The following is a 16,118-nucleotide window of genomic DNA, read 5'->3' as shown; positions in this document are numbered from 1 at the left end:
TGATAAATATCATCAACAGATTTGGCACTTATTTTTAAGATTTAATACAGTGTGGTTGGAAAGGGCATAGTTGTAGAAAATAGGAGAATTGATAACTGTTCTGGTTGGACTTCCTACTAGCTTGGTGACATTGGTAATTCAGGTAACCTCTGTCTCACTGATTGCATTAGTCAAATAGGGAGCTGGGTGACAAACAGAAGTCTTAAGTGAACCAGGCCAGGGCTGCTGGTTTGACAACCAGGTGGCTTTCCTATTTCCTTTTCAGGTGTACCATCAGGGAAGTAAAAGGAGGGACAAGGTCTCTTCCTTCCCTCCACATCTCTACCCCTCAGGCAAGTCTGTCCTTTCCTTTCATCTTATAGCCCTGTTCTTTAATTGTCCTGGCTTGACAACCAATAATGCCATCACGGAAAAGAGAGACTACACATTCCACTTGGTTGAGGACTATCACAATTGCAGCTTTTCATTGTCCAGTTAGTTTGGCTCATGTTGATAAACACCTAAATACCTCTCTACCAAAACAGCTCATGCCTTGGGTGGAAAAATACTGAAGGGTTTATCTTGGCTGTCATGTCTCTTCTTCCATTCTCCATGACCCTCAAGGTCATGATGGTTTGAAGATGTTCCACCATCTCAGACTACCTCAGGTATCTGAAGATGGCTAGTTCTTTCCAGTTGGGTCCCTTGGCTCTAGAAGAAACCACACTGGCAGTAGAGTCCCTCCTTCCCACAGAGGAGATATTCTTTAGGCTCTGCCCTGAGGCAGTCAACAAACTCTGTGCCGTCTCCTTTTTCTCTGACCTGTGATATAAACCTTGTTCCCTCTCATCCCCCACCTTCCTCTGACTCTGGCTATTTCTAATTTGCTGGCAGTACTTCTAGATATACCATATTAGAATATTTGGAATCTCTGACTTTTCTCCTTTTTAATTTCCTCGAATGGGAATTTTTTTCCATCTGCTCCATCTCTCTCCTTCTGAGTGACTCTCCTACCTCAAGCATGACCTTCCCACACCCAGCCTGATGATACCATGCCTCTCCATTCTCTTCAGGTGGTCCAGTAAACCCATTTTAAGCAAGGCTGGCTGCCTCAGACTATACTTAAAGAGATATAGTCCATACTCTCATGGAGCTTACATTCTAATTAATACAGAGAGTAAGAGTAAAAAGAGATAACAATGGACAAACACCCTGAAACTTTAAGGGGGTAAGCTGGGTAGACTAGAGTCCTCTCAATATTCCTGTCCATCTACAACCTCAGAATGTGACCTTACTCGGAAATACGGTTTTTGTTGATGTAACCGGTTTAAGATGAGGTCATACTGGATTCAGCTGGGTCATCAGTCCAATGGTTAGTGCCCTTCTAAGAAGGCCATGTGAAGATACAGATACAGGGAGAATGCATATGATAATGAAAGCTACGCGATGGGTGTCTAAGCCAAAGACTGCCAAGCATCAGAAGCTACGAGCGAGGCATGGAAAGAATTTTTCCTCAGAGCCTCCAGGAGAAACCAACATTGCTGATTCTGGACCTCCAGCCTCCTGAACTGTGAGAGAATACATTTCTGTTGTTTTATGCTACAAAGTTTGGGGTAATTTGTTATGCTAGCCCTAGGAAACTAACATGAAGAGGAAAAGCTGACAGCTGTTAAGAAAAAAGAAATGAGGAGAAAAAAATCAGGTACCTGTATTCAGCTTGATTTGGCTGGGGAGGCAGGGGAGGCTCATTAAGAACAGGAGTTAGGGAAATTTCCATTATTTTCATTTAACAAACACAAATATATGGATTATTATGCGCCATGAAGTGTTCTAAGGCCCTCACTAATCCTCATGGTAACTTTAAAAGGTAGAGGCCACTATTATTCCCATTTTACAGGTAAGGAAACTGAGGCCCAGGGAGGTTCAATGACTTGCCTAAGAGTCACACACACAGCTGAAAAGTGGCAGAGCCAGGACTCGAACCCAAACAGTTTCACCCTAAAGTCTGGATTCCTAAATATTACACAGTGCAGCCCCATTAATGTAAACATTCAAAAATCATTAACTCTTATTTTTTCCTTCAGAAGTGGAAGTTATTTCTTTCACATGTCTGGGCCTCTAAGGTCCCACAGATCAGCTGCTATGGGAGAAGCCTCTGGTCTAGACGGGCATTTGATGGCCTACCCAGAGGACAGACCCAGAGGCATGCTTTCTAGCAGGGGCACTGTCCAGGTTGATTTCTTGGTTGGGGATCTAGGCTGGGTAAGCTTTCCTGCTCTCATAATGGACCTGGCAAACGGTGCCTACTGTATCTGGCAGAGAAGGCGCATACAGATGAGGCACAAAAGCCCAACCTTCCCCTCCTAACTGCTGCTGGCCAATTGCACAAGGAGCCTGTGTCATTTCTGGCTGGAGTGACAGCTGGTCAGCAGCCATCTTATCAGAACATAAAGAGGCCAATTTGTGGGAGGTCTGACAGGCAAATGCCACCAAAAGCAGTACTGAGAAAGTAAAATTCTTTTCTCAAAGAACAGAATCTCATTGACAGATTTTTTTTTTTTTTTTTTTTTTTCTTTTAACAGCCACATCAGACACCCTGGTCTCCACATAAAACAATTCTGGTAATTTCAGGCCTACGAGATCATTTTCCACTTTGATTCTCTAGTACTTAATTCCAGTCATTATCCCGGTCAAACTTTGAGTTCAAAGAAAAGTCTTGCCTCATAATTGCTTTCTCTAACTTGGAAACTAAGGAGGAAGGTTTTCTCTTATCCTAGAGATGAGTTTCTTGTCTGCCCTGGAACATCACTGTTTGGGGAATTCCCCTTGCCTTCAAGCATCCAGGGACTGTCACTCTGTTCTCTGACTCCCAGCAGCCTTCAATGGGATTTACTTCATAGAATTTATGCCCTGCCTGCTTACAAAAAAGATTGGAGGAAGCTTCACAGATTGTTTCTTGTGGTTGTGTTAGTTGGCTCTGGCTTAGTACTCCTCTTAAGCCTGGGGCAGATGTATCCGTCCTGGTTCCATCTGAGACTGTTTCTCCCACCTCCTTTTTAAAACATTTTCAGAGTAGTTTTAGATTTACAGCAAAACTGAGGGGGGAAGGCACAGAGATTTCTCCATATTCCCTGCTCCCACATATGCATCTATTCTCAACATCTCCCACCAGAGTGGTACATTTGTTACCTACACTGACACTTCTTCATTACCCCAAATCCATAGTTTACATTATGGTTTACTCTTGATGTTGTATATCATATGGGTTTGGACAAGAAATGACATATATCCATCATTATGGTATCATATGGTATCTTCACTGTCCTAAAAATCCTCTGGGCTCTGCCTATTAACCTCCTCCTACATCCCTGGCAACCACTGATCTTTTTACTGTCTCCATAGATTTGGTTTTATCGGAATGTCATATATTTGGAATCATACAATACATAGTCTTTTCATACTGGCTTTCACCTTGTAATATGCATTTAAGTTTCCTTCATGCCTTTTCGTGGCTTGATAGCTCATTTCTTTTTAGCACTGAATAATTTCCATTATCTGAATGTACTACAGTTTATCCATTTACCCACTGAAGCACATCCTGGTGGCTTCCAAGTTTTGGCAATTATGAATAAAGCTGCCTCCAACATCTGTGTGCAGGTTTTTGTGTGGATGTAAGTTTTCAACTCCTCTGGGTGGATATCAAAAAGTGTGATTACTGGATCATATGGTAAGAGTACGTTTACTTTTATAAGAAACCACCACGCGTGGGGTGCCTGGGTGGCTCAGTCGGTTAAGCGGCCGACTTCGGCTCAGGTCGTGATCTCGCGGTCCGTGAGTTCGAGCCCTGCGTCGGGCTCTGTGCTGACAGCTCAGAGCCTGGAGCCTGTTTCAGATTCTGTGTCTCCCTCTCTCTGACCCTCCCCCATTCATGGTCTGTCTCTCTCTCTGTCTCAAAAATAAATAAACGTTAAAAAAAAAAAATTAAAAAAAAAAAAAAAAAAAAAGAAACCACCACGCGGTCTTCCAAAGTAGCTGTACCATTTTGTATTCCTACCAGCAACGAATGAGGTACCTGTTGTTCCACATCCTCATCTGCATTTGATGTTGTCAGTGTTATAGATTTTGGCCATTCTAATAGGTGTATAATGGTATTTTGTTGTTTTAATTTGCATTTTCCTGCTGACATATGATGTGGAGCATCAGACTGTCCCCTCTTACTGGGAAAAAAAATTTTTTGATGTTGTTTTTGTGACCACCCCAAAAGCATTTAGCAGAGTGTTCTGCACAGAGAGGATGTTCCTGTTCAGAAAATGTTTGAGGGGAGGATACCAGATCAGGACTGAGGCAGTCTTGACTGCAGTGTTTCTTAGCTACCATCTGTAAAATGGGGTAAGATTCCCAACCTACTTTTCAGGGTCAGTCTGATAATTACAAAAATAAGGTGAATGAAAATGCCTTGTATAAACTGGAAATTGCTATGCAAAAATAACATGTTAGGAAAACAAGTGTTACCGTTTGTTAGTCAAGAAGGAAATAACTCCCACCTCTAGGATCATTCTAGCTTAAACAGCTCCTGTTTCCCATAAATCAAAGTTATTTACTTTCCTGTAAGTCTTCCCTAAAAAGATAAAGGTCTGGATGTTTATAACAGCTTTATTCACTGTCACCAATAATTGGAAACAAATATCATTTAGCTGGTAAATGGCAAAATTGTGGTATATCTATACTCTGGAGTTCTGCTCAGCAATGAAAAAGCACAAATTAGTGTTAAATGCACCAACATTGATGAACTGTAAAAGCATTATGCTAAGTGAAAGAAGCCAGACACAAAAGTCTATGTACTATATTACTCTGTTTTTATGACATTTTGGAAAAGGCATAATTATTGGGACAGAAAACCCATTGGTGGTCACCAGGAGCTAAGGGTGTGGGAGGGATGGTGACAGAAAGGGCATGAGGGAGCTTTTTCATAATTTTCTTTTTCTTGATTGTGGAGGGGGTTACCTGACTGTATGTGTTCATCCAATTTTATCAAACTGTTTGTGTTTTATTGTATATAAATTACACCTCAATAAATATGACTTTTAAAAAATCACCAGAACTTAAAAATAAAAAAATAAGGTCTTCTCAAACTGATTGTTCCTGGAAAGCAGGATCCAATCACTTCTCACCCACTAGGAAGAAAGAGTCTGGTGGGGAGAGCCCTGCTGCTGACGAGGGACCCTTCAGAGCCATTTGTATCATTGACCATAGCTGGTTTTGACACTAAGTACTTGGCTCAAAGTCTATGAAATTAGCAGGCTCTGGTTGCTTGTACATCTCAACCGTCACAACTTTATTGATGAGAATGGCTACCAGCTGTCACCTCTGCCTCCATCTCTGTGCTCGGTGATTTAGACTTCACGGCCACAGCAAATCAAGCCATGATCCTGCTATGGCTCTTCGTGTTGGGGTTTGAACTCCCAGCCAAATGGCTGTCGCTCAGCTGTTATGCTGCCAATCACCCGTCACTGTGGGTTAAGTATGATATGCACACTGAGATCTTCCAACTCCTTAGACATCTGAAAGGCGACTTGCTTTCCACACCAGCAGGCAGCAAATCTGGGTGATATTTAACTCCTGGATTTTAGAGTTTCTGACTTCATGGAAGAGGATGAGCAGGGGACTTGCTATTTTCCAGAACGAGTTACAGAAGGGCCTCAAACCAGTGAATGGGGAAATGATGTCAGTAGCATACTAAACCATTAAATCTTAACAATGTCGAGGTGAGTGAAAAAATTTCTCTACACAAATGAATCAAGCTCTTGGCATTATGGAGCACAGCTCTTTACAGAAACAACAAAACCACCTGAAACATTTCACATGATATTATTGCTTTTTAACTTTTCCTGTCAGATAAGCAAGACATAAGTTAAGATTTGGAAAATTATTTATTTTTATTTTTTTATTTGAGAAAGAAAGAGAGACAGAGAGCGTGCATGAGTGGCGGAGGGGCAGAGAGAGAAGGAGAGATAGAATCCCAAGCAGGCTCTGCACTCAGCTCCACACAGGGCTCAATCTCAGGACTGTGAGATCCCGACTGGGAGATCATGACCCAAAAAATCAAGAGTCAGACGCTTAACTGACTGAACCACCCAGGCACCATGGAAAATTCTCTCTTATAAATGTTTTATTGTAACTATATTTAAGATTTAACAGGTACTATTTTTTTCCTCCAAAAGTGAGAGAAATAGTTTGATCTTTTTGAAGTTATAATATATATGCTCACTTACATAGATGTAGGTATATATACATATATATACACACACATACAGAGAGAGTACTATACAGACTATTTTTCCCAGTGAAGTTCTTATTTGGGAAGGGAGTACAGAGAGGGAGCTAACATTTAGTGAATATCTACCAGGTACTAGGTACCATGCAAGATGCTTTGCATATATTATTTGTAATCATCTTCACAACAGTCCTGAGAATTAGGCCTTAATGAGTCCCATTTTATAGGTGAGGAAACTAAGGCTCAGAAGTTAAGTACTTTTCCCCAAACCATATGACAAATTATGGCATAGCTGGGAATTAAAGTCAATTGCTTTTGTTTGCTTGATTTTCTTAAAAATTGTTTTTTGTAACATTTATTCATCTTTGAGAGACAGAGAGAGACAGAGTGTGAGTGGGGGAGGAGCAAAGAGAGACGGAGACACAGAGTCTGAAGCAGGCTCCAGACTCTGAGCTGTCAGCACAGAGCCCAACGCGGGACTCAAACTCACTGACTGCAAGATCATGACCTGAGTCGAAGTTGGCCGCCTAACCGACTGAGCCACCCAGGTGCCCTGTTTGCTTGATTTTCTTTCCTTTTTCTTAAAATTTGAGTATAGTGGAATTACAATGTTACAGAAGTTTCAGGTGTACAACACAGTGATTCAACATCTCTATACATTATGCTATGCTCACCACAACTATAGCTACCATCTGTTACCATAAAACATTATTACAATACCATCAACTATATTCCCTGTGCTGTACCTTTTATTCCCATGACTTAATCATTCTACACCTAAAAGCCCACTCCCCTTCACCCATTTGGCCCATCTCCCTATACCCCTTCCCTCTGGCAACCATCAGTTTGTTCTCTGTATTTAAAGGCTGATTCTACTTTTTATTTACTCATTTGTTTTGTTTTTTTAGATTCCACATATGAGTGAAATCATATGGTATTTGTCTTTCTCAGTATGACTTGTTTCTCTTAGCATAATACTCTCTAGGTCCATCTGTCTTGTTGCAAATGGCAAGATCGACACTTAGGTTGCTTCTATGTCTTGGCTATTATAAATAATGCTGCAGTAAACATAGGGGTGCATATACCTTTCTGAGTTAGTGTTTTCACTTTATTTGGGAAAATACACAGTAGTGGAATTATCGGATCATATGGTATTTCTGTTTTTAATTTTTTGAGGAAATTCCATACTGTTTTCCATAGTGGCTACACCAATTACATTCCCACCAACACTGTACCAGAGTTCCTTTTCCTTCACGTACTTCATCAACACTTATTATTTCTTGTCTTCTTGATTTTGGCCATTGTGACAGGTGTGAGGTGATATCTCATTGTGCTTTTGATTTGCATTTCCCTGATGATTAGTGATGTTGAGCATCTTTTTATATGTCTATTGGCCATCAGCATGTATTCTTTCCATTGAGGTCCTCTGCCCATTTTTAAATCAGATTTTTGGGGTTTTTTGGTTAAAGTCAATTGTTTTGATTCCAAAGTCCACTTGCTTAGGTTGGTATATAGAGCTCTTCCAAAAGCTGGTACCCTATGTCCATGTACCATATCTAAGATGGAAACCAATCGTAGAGTGTGGTCTACTGAAAAGGGAACTGGGTGAGGACTCAGAAGAGGGCTTTGATGCCAATTCTTAAGCTCACATAACACATAACGGGAGACAACTTATTTAAATTCCCTGTGCTTCTGTTTCATCTGTTAAAGGGAAAAAAATTTGCCTTTCTACACACAGGAGTCTTTTGAGGAAAAGAAGCCCAATCACTCTTGCCATAGCAGTTCATTTTTTCCCCTAATGTTTCTTTACTATTATGTGGATATAGCCTAAATAACTATGATTCCATAGAATAAAGGCAACCTGAGTGTGTTATTGATCACGATCATGTTGCTTCACTCAAGGTTGAGGTGGTAAAGATGCCATTTTGGGCAGCACCTCTTTTTAGCCAGATTCTGGAGCTCTATATGAGGTCCAGCATGGAAAAGATGATTTGAAATTGAAGCACTCGTGGACTTCCTCTGAAATTTTAACCTTGAGTCCTGCTGGTACAGATGCACCAAAGGTTCACCTTGAGCACAGTTCTGTGCCACATCAACATGATATCAGGTATCAGCAGACCCCAAGTCCACATTGGCTTTGCAGTGTCCTCTCTGTGCATTAGGTGAATAGCACCCTGCCCTGTGGGCATTATATTCAAACACGAACAATTATTTGATTTCATAGCAAAGGACGTTCCTTTGCGTCCCAAGTCATTTCATGGCAAGAATTCTACTGTTTGTGCCCAAGTGAGGTTTGGCAGAGGCCATTTCTTAACAGAAACCTTGAAGCTGCAGGTCAGGCCTTCTCTCTGCTATATACCACTTCCTCTAAGCCAAGCTTCAGGGGAGCTCCGTATGTCCTGTCCTGTATGTCATACATGTCTCTGCACATGTCTTGTTCATAAACAATGCACATTTTCCCAAGTAAAGCACAATACTGGTCCCCACAAACATTTTCCCCCTCCAAAATGTTAAGCCTATAGCTGTCAGAAATTAGTCCCAACTTTTTTACCTACAAAGTTAGAGAAACCCAGGCCATGTGCAGATGGACTGGGCAAGATCCCTTGCATAAACCTGAAGGTATTCTGTCTTCTGTTAAACAAAGGTTTAGAAGGCAGTGGAGCTAGTGTGCACCTCATAGCTCATCTCAAGCCTGGATACATCAGTTAACACTTTCCTCTGGATGTTGCTTTACTCTCGAATGGATATGACCTAAAACACCAGGAAAGGAGAGGTAGCTGGTTCCTTCCCAATGGACAGGAAGAGTTTGGAAGCTGTCTTCCTCACATCTTGAGGAGGCAAGTGTGTGTGTGAAATAGTCAGGAATCTAAGAGACAGAAATGGAGTGAGTCAAGAAACAATGGAATAGGGATACAATGGCAAACAGCAATGAAAGGAGAGGAATGAAAGAGGTTGTGCTTGTTTTCCTTTTGTGAGTTCAAAGTGGGCCTTTTCCTTCAATGGTACATTCACTTGACCTTCCTCTACTGTTTGGCTTGTGATCAACAATCTGCTTACACACAGCTCTGTCAGAATGAAAAAATATCTTCTGTGATCATTTTTACCTTCAAGAAACATGGGTTATTTCAATGTAAATCCTCAGCTATATTTTATAATGATTTTGGCTCATTGTATTACACTGAAGTTTTACAGAATTTCCTCCCAATATGTGTTGGCATAATATAGAGTACCTGATTTATACAAACGTCATCTCTCTAGGGGACAGGATATTTTATAGCCCTCTGTATCAGAGAATGAAAATTTGATGCTCCAAATCAAATCCCATCATTCACCATGGTAGCTCCAGCATAAAGTAGATACTTAACAAATAGTGAAGGAAGAAAGAAATTTCCAAATTTAAAATATAATTGTCCTGCACACCTAGGGATATTTCCAGAAATCTAGTTCTAGGAAATTACTACAACCACCCAGTCACTGCCAATTCACCAACAGTGCTAAAGGAACCAACCTTTTAAAGTTAGAAAAGGCTAGGAGGAGGCCTTACTCCCAGAGAGGTTTAAAAGTTCAAGCAGCTTTAAATACTAAAAATTTGGTTTTGTTATGAAGTAGGGTCAAGTTTCTAAAAGTAGTCAAACAGGTTCTGATAGGCTGCTATCTGGAAATGTATCTGAGTGTGCTGGAACCTATCTGGACATGATGCTTGCTTTCCCTTCTGGAAGCAGCATTTAAAGCAACTCTCATTGGCCGGTATCATATGATGCACCCAGCAGTTCCAGCTGAATCCAGTTTAAAATGCCCGTTCATGGGCATCTGGATGGCTCAGGGGTGGTTAAGCATTCCACTCTTGATTTTGGCTTGGGTCATGAGCTCACAGTTCATGATATGAAGTCCTGCATCAGGCTCTGTGCTAAGGGTGCAGAGCCTGCTTGGGATTCTCTCTGCCCCTCCCCTACTGGCATGTCTTCTCTCTCTCTCTTTCTCTCTCTTTCTCAAAAATAAATAAACTTTAAAAAATAAAATAAAATGCCTGTTCACAGGCTCAAGGAAACCTAAGTCTTGCCAGAGTCACAGCTGATGCTCCAAAAAGCATTCTCCCCAAAAAAGCATCAGAAGGAGAAATGGCTATCGTTTATCTGTGTTGTTGGAAGGGCCAAGGAGGAGAGTAAGTAGGAAGCTGATCAGAGGACACAGAGAAAGGGAAAACAATTTCCAGTGCACTGAAGCAATTAGATGAAAATATGCTGTAAACCAATGGGCTCTTCCTGCTTCTGGGGGTTGAGAGGAGAACTGGAGTGGGGGCTGGAAGAGCCTACTCTTTCCGGAGACATTCTTTGAAATTCTGCTCCCAGCCCCTCGGGCTCCACTGTCACCTACTTGAGGCATTTCCCCTCCAAGATGGGAGGCCCACCACTTTGCTCTCATTTAAAAAACAGATCTTGAATTAGAGGAGGAATTTTAAGGCCAATGCTTTCAAAAACTTAAAGAATGAAATACTGTAGACCTTTTATGAATCGCCTGCAAGTTATGTGTTTTGATACTATTTACTGAGGAATGTGTGCATTTTTATTTGACTAAATCTAGTTATATCCACTTTCTGACACTTAAGGGTGCATTAAAAAAATAATAGATTAGTAAGGGAATGACATATAACTGTTACTTTTTACTTAGAATATCCCATCTCTCTGAAAACTAATACGTTTTCAATCTTACCTGATTTAAAAAGTATGTAATTTTAAATTTTTTGGTGTTTAAAAGAATGTTTTCCATTGGCAAGAGCCTATTATTAGCATTAACTAATAAAAACACACGAAACATGCCATTTCTCACTAAGATGATATTCAAAGTTGCTCTCACCCCAGCAAAAAAAAAAAAAAAAAAAAAAAGGGAAAATGACATACTATACTTGGGATCCCTAGCTCTCTCTCCTCCAGATTCCTCACATCTCATAAAGGCCCTTTATTGCTGGTGCAATGTTATACACTTAGGAAATGGATGAGCATGTACCTAGGGTATTTTTTTCCGTTTGTTTTCTCTTCCAGCATTTGATCACTGGCTGGTGAACTGTTTGGGCCCACAGAGATCTCTAGACCACCAGCTCATGTATTTGAAAGGCATCTGTTTATTTTGAAAATGCAAATGTGGCCTACCTCAAAGACTGACAGGCAAGAAATGACCCACTGAGCAAGGGGAGAGGTTTCCAATCTGGAGCCCTGTCCCTCCCTCTACCATACCGAGATCACTCGCTGTCAAAACCACTTAAACAAGCTCCGGGAATCTGAGTGAAGGGCCCACAACTAAAATGAACAGACTCGTGTGTGTGTGTGTGTGTGTGTGTGTGTGTGTGTGTGTGTGTTGTGTGTGTGTTTACCCCCTCCCTCCTTCCCTCTCTCTCTTTCAAGAATTAGCCAGGCAGATCATTTCTCACCTAGTTTAAAGTAATGATGAGGTCAGTTACAAAATGACGCTGTACCTTTGAAATGGTGGCTCCTAGACCGAGGGCTTCCTGGAGGAGGGCCCTATAACAGGGACACTGGCCTCTTAGTAGCAGCCCGGTCCTGGGGACGGATTCCCAGAGAAAGCCCAGGAAGGTTAATACCCCGACTTTGATCTCTGTCAAGGCATACCAGCAAGAATTAATTTACATTTCAGATGAAAAAGGTTGACAGCATGAAAAGGCATCTTGTTTCTGGTATGTGAATGTGCCGTAATAGATCGGGAATTCTGAAAGGAAGTTCTGAGGAAGCTAAAGGGATAAGCTGTGCGGCTGCTTTTATTGGGAAGGAGATGAAAGGCAAACAAATTTCAATATGCGCTGGTCTGTAGCAACATGTAGGCCAAATGCTTCCTAAATTTCAAGGGCTGCTCTTTTAAAAATATATAACATATCTTAGCAACACTACCCACAAAAAAATGCTATGGGCCAGAACTTGAAATACAAAGAAACGCATTCCATAGAATCTAAATTTCCAATGAAATGATTTGTTGAAAAAAAATTAGAGAATAAGTTTCAAAAACAATCAGAATGGCTGTCTATGATAACATCTCTAAGTCACTTCCTGCAGGCTTCACAAGTAAGGGAAGCACTATGTCTGGGGCTTGTTCTGCCCAGAAATATTCTCATGGGGTGAAGAAGAGCTTGTAATGAGAAGGTTATGCTTTGAGAAGAACACACCCCAAAACAGAGAAGTTAGAAGGAGTTGGCTTTGCTTTTTAGATCAACACAACCATGGCTTCCGATATAAAGATATGGAAAACATTCTCAAGTAAAAGTAAACTGCCAATAAAACTGCAAATGCTGTTACCCTCCCCATGCATCTTTTCTGCTAACTCAAAACCAGCACCTTGATTCCTGTGTTGGCTGAAGGGCAAAGGGACTCTGCCCGCTTTTGCTCTGGCTGCCACATGACTTCTAAGAGGGAGGGGTGGCTTGAGTACCACTCTCAACATCCTCATGTCTGCCAAAGTCCCTGGAGACTCCCGATGCCACCTGGTAAGGAGGAACACTAGTTGCCAGGCTAAAAAATGGGGTGATTGCAAAGCTTTAAAAAAACAGAAGTACCTTAAAGAGATGTGTTCTCTCTGGTTCCACCAAACGAGATTATCCTTCCATGGTACTTACCGCACTGGTGCTCTACTGGAACGATGCGATCATGACTGACCTGATCCGGTGATGAAGCAAACCTGTCTGTGTTTTCATGCAGCCCTTACTTAGCAATAACAGAGTGCAAACAGGGAAGCCCGTAAAGATCGTTTTCAGAGAGGGAAAATTTGATTTATGATCCTACACACTGGACTCAGTGGATCAACAATATATAACCCAAAGTTTATATTTTAAAACATATGTTGGGCTTTGGGCCAAACTGCAGGATCTGAAATCAGTCCAGGAGACTTTAGGGGGTGGGGTGGAGACGGGTGTGTGTGGTGTGGTGAGTGGAGGTGGGCAATAGGGAACAAATGCACTTTGAGTTGTTTTTCTTAAGCTGCAACTACAATTGCATCCTTCTTCCTGAACTCTTTGAAGTTGTAGAGCTTAAAACTCCTAGGGGATGGTGTTAAAAGCTACACATTTGCATTTAAATGATGCCCCCTTCTTTCCAAATATTTTGGTTCTGAATGAAGATGTCTGGCCTCTACAGTGGCCTAAGAGAGTTCTGACAAGTGTTCCTGGAGTCAGGCTCTGGGCAGGACCATCTCAAAAAGATTGCAGCTGTTTTACTAAGGAGTTTGCTTCAAGGCAACAGTATCTGAAACCCTATCCTTTGAGCCTGTGGAGTCCACTGGACTAGCCCCTTCTCTCATTCTGTCTCCACTGTCAGAGCTCCAGGCATGCTGGAGCATACTTCTTCCAGAGCCTCCTTTAGATTATAGAGCTTCAAATGATGAAGGGAACCCAGCCTGGAAGCCACCGTGGATATTGCCATTTGCAGAAGAACAGAGCCATCCAGGAGCCAGGGACAGGTCAGACGAGCCAGGAAGCAGAGCTCAGAGCACTCACGCAGCCAGGCCAAGTTGAGCCACAGCTTACCCTGGGGTGGGGGTGGGGGGTGGTGCAGAGGACCACCCTAGTCACAAACAGGCCAGGGTGTGGGAAATTCCATTTGCTGGGAAAGTCCCTGAGCTATTCTTATCTCTGTGATGCTGAAAGATGGGCCTTGCATATAATCAGAGAAATTCCAAGGTAATTAGACACCTTCCAGACTTAACCAGACTTTAGCCAGTGCTCTTCTTTCACAGACGATGGACATGTGACTCCAAGAAGGAAAGGAATTTGTTCAGCTGGCAGTATGTAAAGTTGACTGTGTCCAATCTGCCTGTGTTCAAATGCTGACTCTGCTCCTGACTAGCCATGTGAATGTGGACGCGTTACTTCACTTCTCTGTGCTGCAGGTCCCCTCTCTATAAACCAGGACTTACTTTGAGCATCTTTCCACAAGTATGCAGTAAGTGCTCACTGTCAGCCTTGCCATCATCACGCAGGGGGTGTGTCAGAACAAGGACTAGAACCCCCACTAGGACTTTACCTTCTATTCCAGTGCTCCTGAATTATTAACCTTTCAGCTTTCCTAAACTCACATGAACTTAATCACAGAATATTTTCAAGTGGACGCTATGAAAATGATGTTTTAATTACCTGCTTGAATAGGAACCGCAGACTCACTCCTTCTGTTGCTTATTTTCTTAAATTTCCTCCGAGCATCATATCCTCTCCAGGCTAAAAATATAAAACCATGTGCTAGGAATGACATTAATTTAAGAACGTGCCAGAGAATTGATATAAGCTGTTTTCCCTCCAATCTATTACCCCTCTTCTCCTCCCTCCTGCTTTCTCCCTGAACAAAATGAGCAGAGATACGTGAGCGATGATGGGGGAAGAGAGGCCTCTCTGTACTCTTAGCTCGGCTTCCAAGATGCTTCTGAGAAGGAGTTATTTTTGTTCCAGCAGTGAGTTTCCAGAACCCTGGAATCTACTTATGAATCACTGGGACCTCCATCCCAGCTGAGGTGGTTCCCTGTCATTCCAACCCACAGAGGAAGCTCCATTTTCAGGACTTGGGGTAGGGTGGTTTGTTGAGATGGTGGGAAAGAACTGAACAGCCTGCCCTGCCCAATTTTTTTTTACTGGGGAGGAAGGTATGAACATCAGTTTGAAGGAGTGAAAAATAACGATGGGAGTCAAGGGGAATAATTAGTAGCATGACACGTGTGTTTGCGGAGAGTGAACCATGTGCTAAGAACAGTGCTTCGAGAGAAGAAAATAGACGGTAGAAAGGCAAAAGGCAAAAGAAATGGATGAGGATAAGAGAAAGAGAAAGGAAACCTCTGGGGATGTGCTGAGTCCTGTAGAAAGAGGACTGGGGCATTCAGCTGCCCGCCAGGAGCATGACCACTTCGCCGTTTTGTCCCTCCCATTAGCATCACAGCCTTCGGTGTTGCTGAGTGTGGTCGTGAAGTCCAGAGTGAATGACATGATTCTGGGTTATGAGGGCACAAGGGAAACTGTCCACTATGTACAAGATCTGACGCTTTCATAACCACTCAGCAACAGCACAGGAGCTCAGATGCTGTTTGTAACACAAATGACACACACATGTGGAAAGAGACACTGGATGGGCTGGGCGTAGGGGAGAGCCGAGCAATTTGTTCCCTAGGTTTATAAGCTTTATCTGGGCTAGAAAAGCCTTTGGGAAATGGCGTTAGTGATTCTGATGTTGAGAACTTGGTGATGGGCCTGAGGTGTGTATTACACATCAGTCATCTGGGAGAAGGGGCACATGTCCGTGCGATCTGGGTTTTACCTCTTCCCACTTCACACTGCCTCTATCTTGCACTTATCACGGTGTGTTGTGACGTCTGTTTGCTTATGTGGAGGTCGGAGACCACGGTAGTCTTGCTCATGGCTAGATTCCCAGCATCTAGCCCAGGGACTGGTCTGTAATAGGCACTCAATAAATATTTGCTGAAGCAAGGACGAAAGGAAAGAAGAAGGGAAGGGAAGGTAGGAGGAAGAGAAGAAGCCACTGAGAAAAGCAACAGGTGAGCGGCCTGAGTGCTTGATGAAATGCCAAGATTCAGGACCATTTATTTACCTGACTGGATGGCAATGGCCCCCTTCTCTCTTTTCTCTCTGACTCTTCTGTATCTCCTGGCTCCAAGCCACCCCTTGGCATATGCCTGCAGCACCACCACTCTGCCTATGACTTCTCGTAGCAGCAAATTCAACTGCTCAACATGGTAATATTTGAGAAAAACCTGAAATGAGATATTACTTTTAGCATTAAATATGGGCTCCCGAACAGATATCCAGTCTACTCCAGAGTATTCTTAATAAAAATATTAAAACCATTATCTAAATAAGTTTACAGTG

The 16,118-nt window shown here is 42.2% G+C and overlaps 1 protein-coding gene across 6 annotated transcripts in view; it reads right to left on the bottom strand.

Annotated features, from left to right (window-relative positions):
• The window catches only part of MYO3B (myosin IIIB), a 490,117-nt gene that overhangs the window by 123,471 nt on the left and 350,528 nt on the right, over nucleotides 1–16,118 (bottom strand). For all 6 annotated transcript variants that reach the window (XR_006712951.1, XM_045480150.1, XM_045480152.1 and 3 more), the window contains 2 exons: nucleotides 15,841–16,003; nucleotides 14,385–14,465 (listed from right to left, as the gene is read on the bottom strand). Coding sequence is in view for 5 of the 6 variants with exons in the window: in XM_045480150.1 (XP_045336106.1) it covers nucleotides 14,385–14,465; nucleotides 15,841–16,003 (244 nt within the window). In the remaining variant the exon portion in view is untranslated. The remainder of the gene's footprint in view (nucleotides 1–14,384; nucleotides 14,466–15,840; nucleotides 16,004–16,118) is intronic.

The sequence above is a fragment of the Leopardus geoffroyi genome, chromosome C1 (assembly GCF_018350155.1).
Source record: "Leopardus geoffroyi isolate Oge1 chromosome C1, O.geoffroyi_Oge1_pat1.0, whole genome shotgun sequence".
Classification (NCBI taxonomy): Eukaryota; Metazoa; Chordata; class Mammalia; order Carnivora; family Felidae; genus Leopardus; species Leopardus geoffroyi.
The sequence above is the reverse complement of the archived record's forward strand: the minus strand, read 5'-3'. Positions and strand labels throughout refer to the sequence as shown.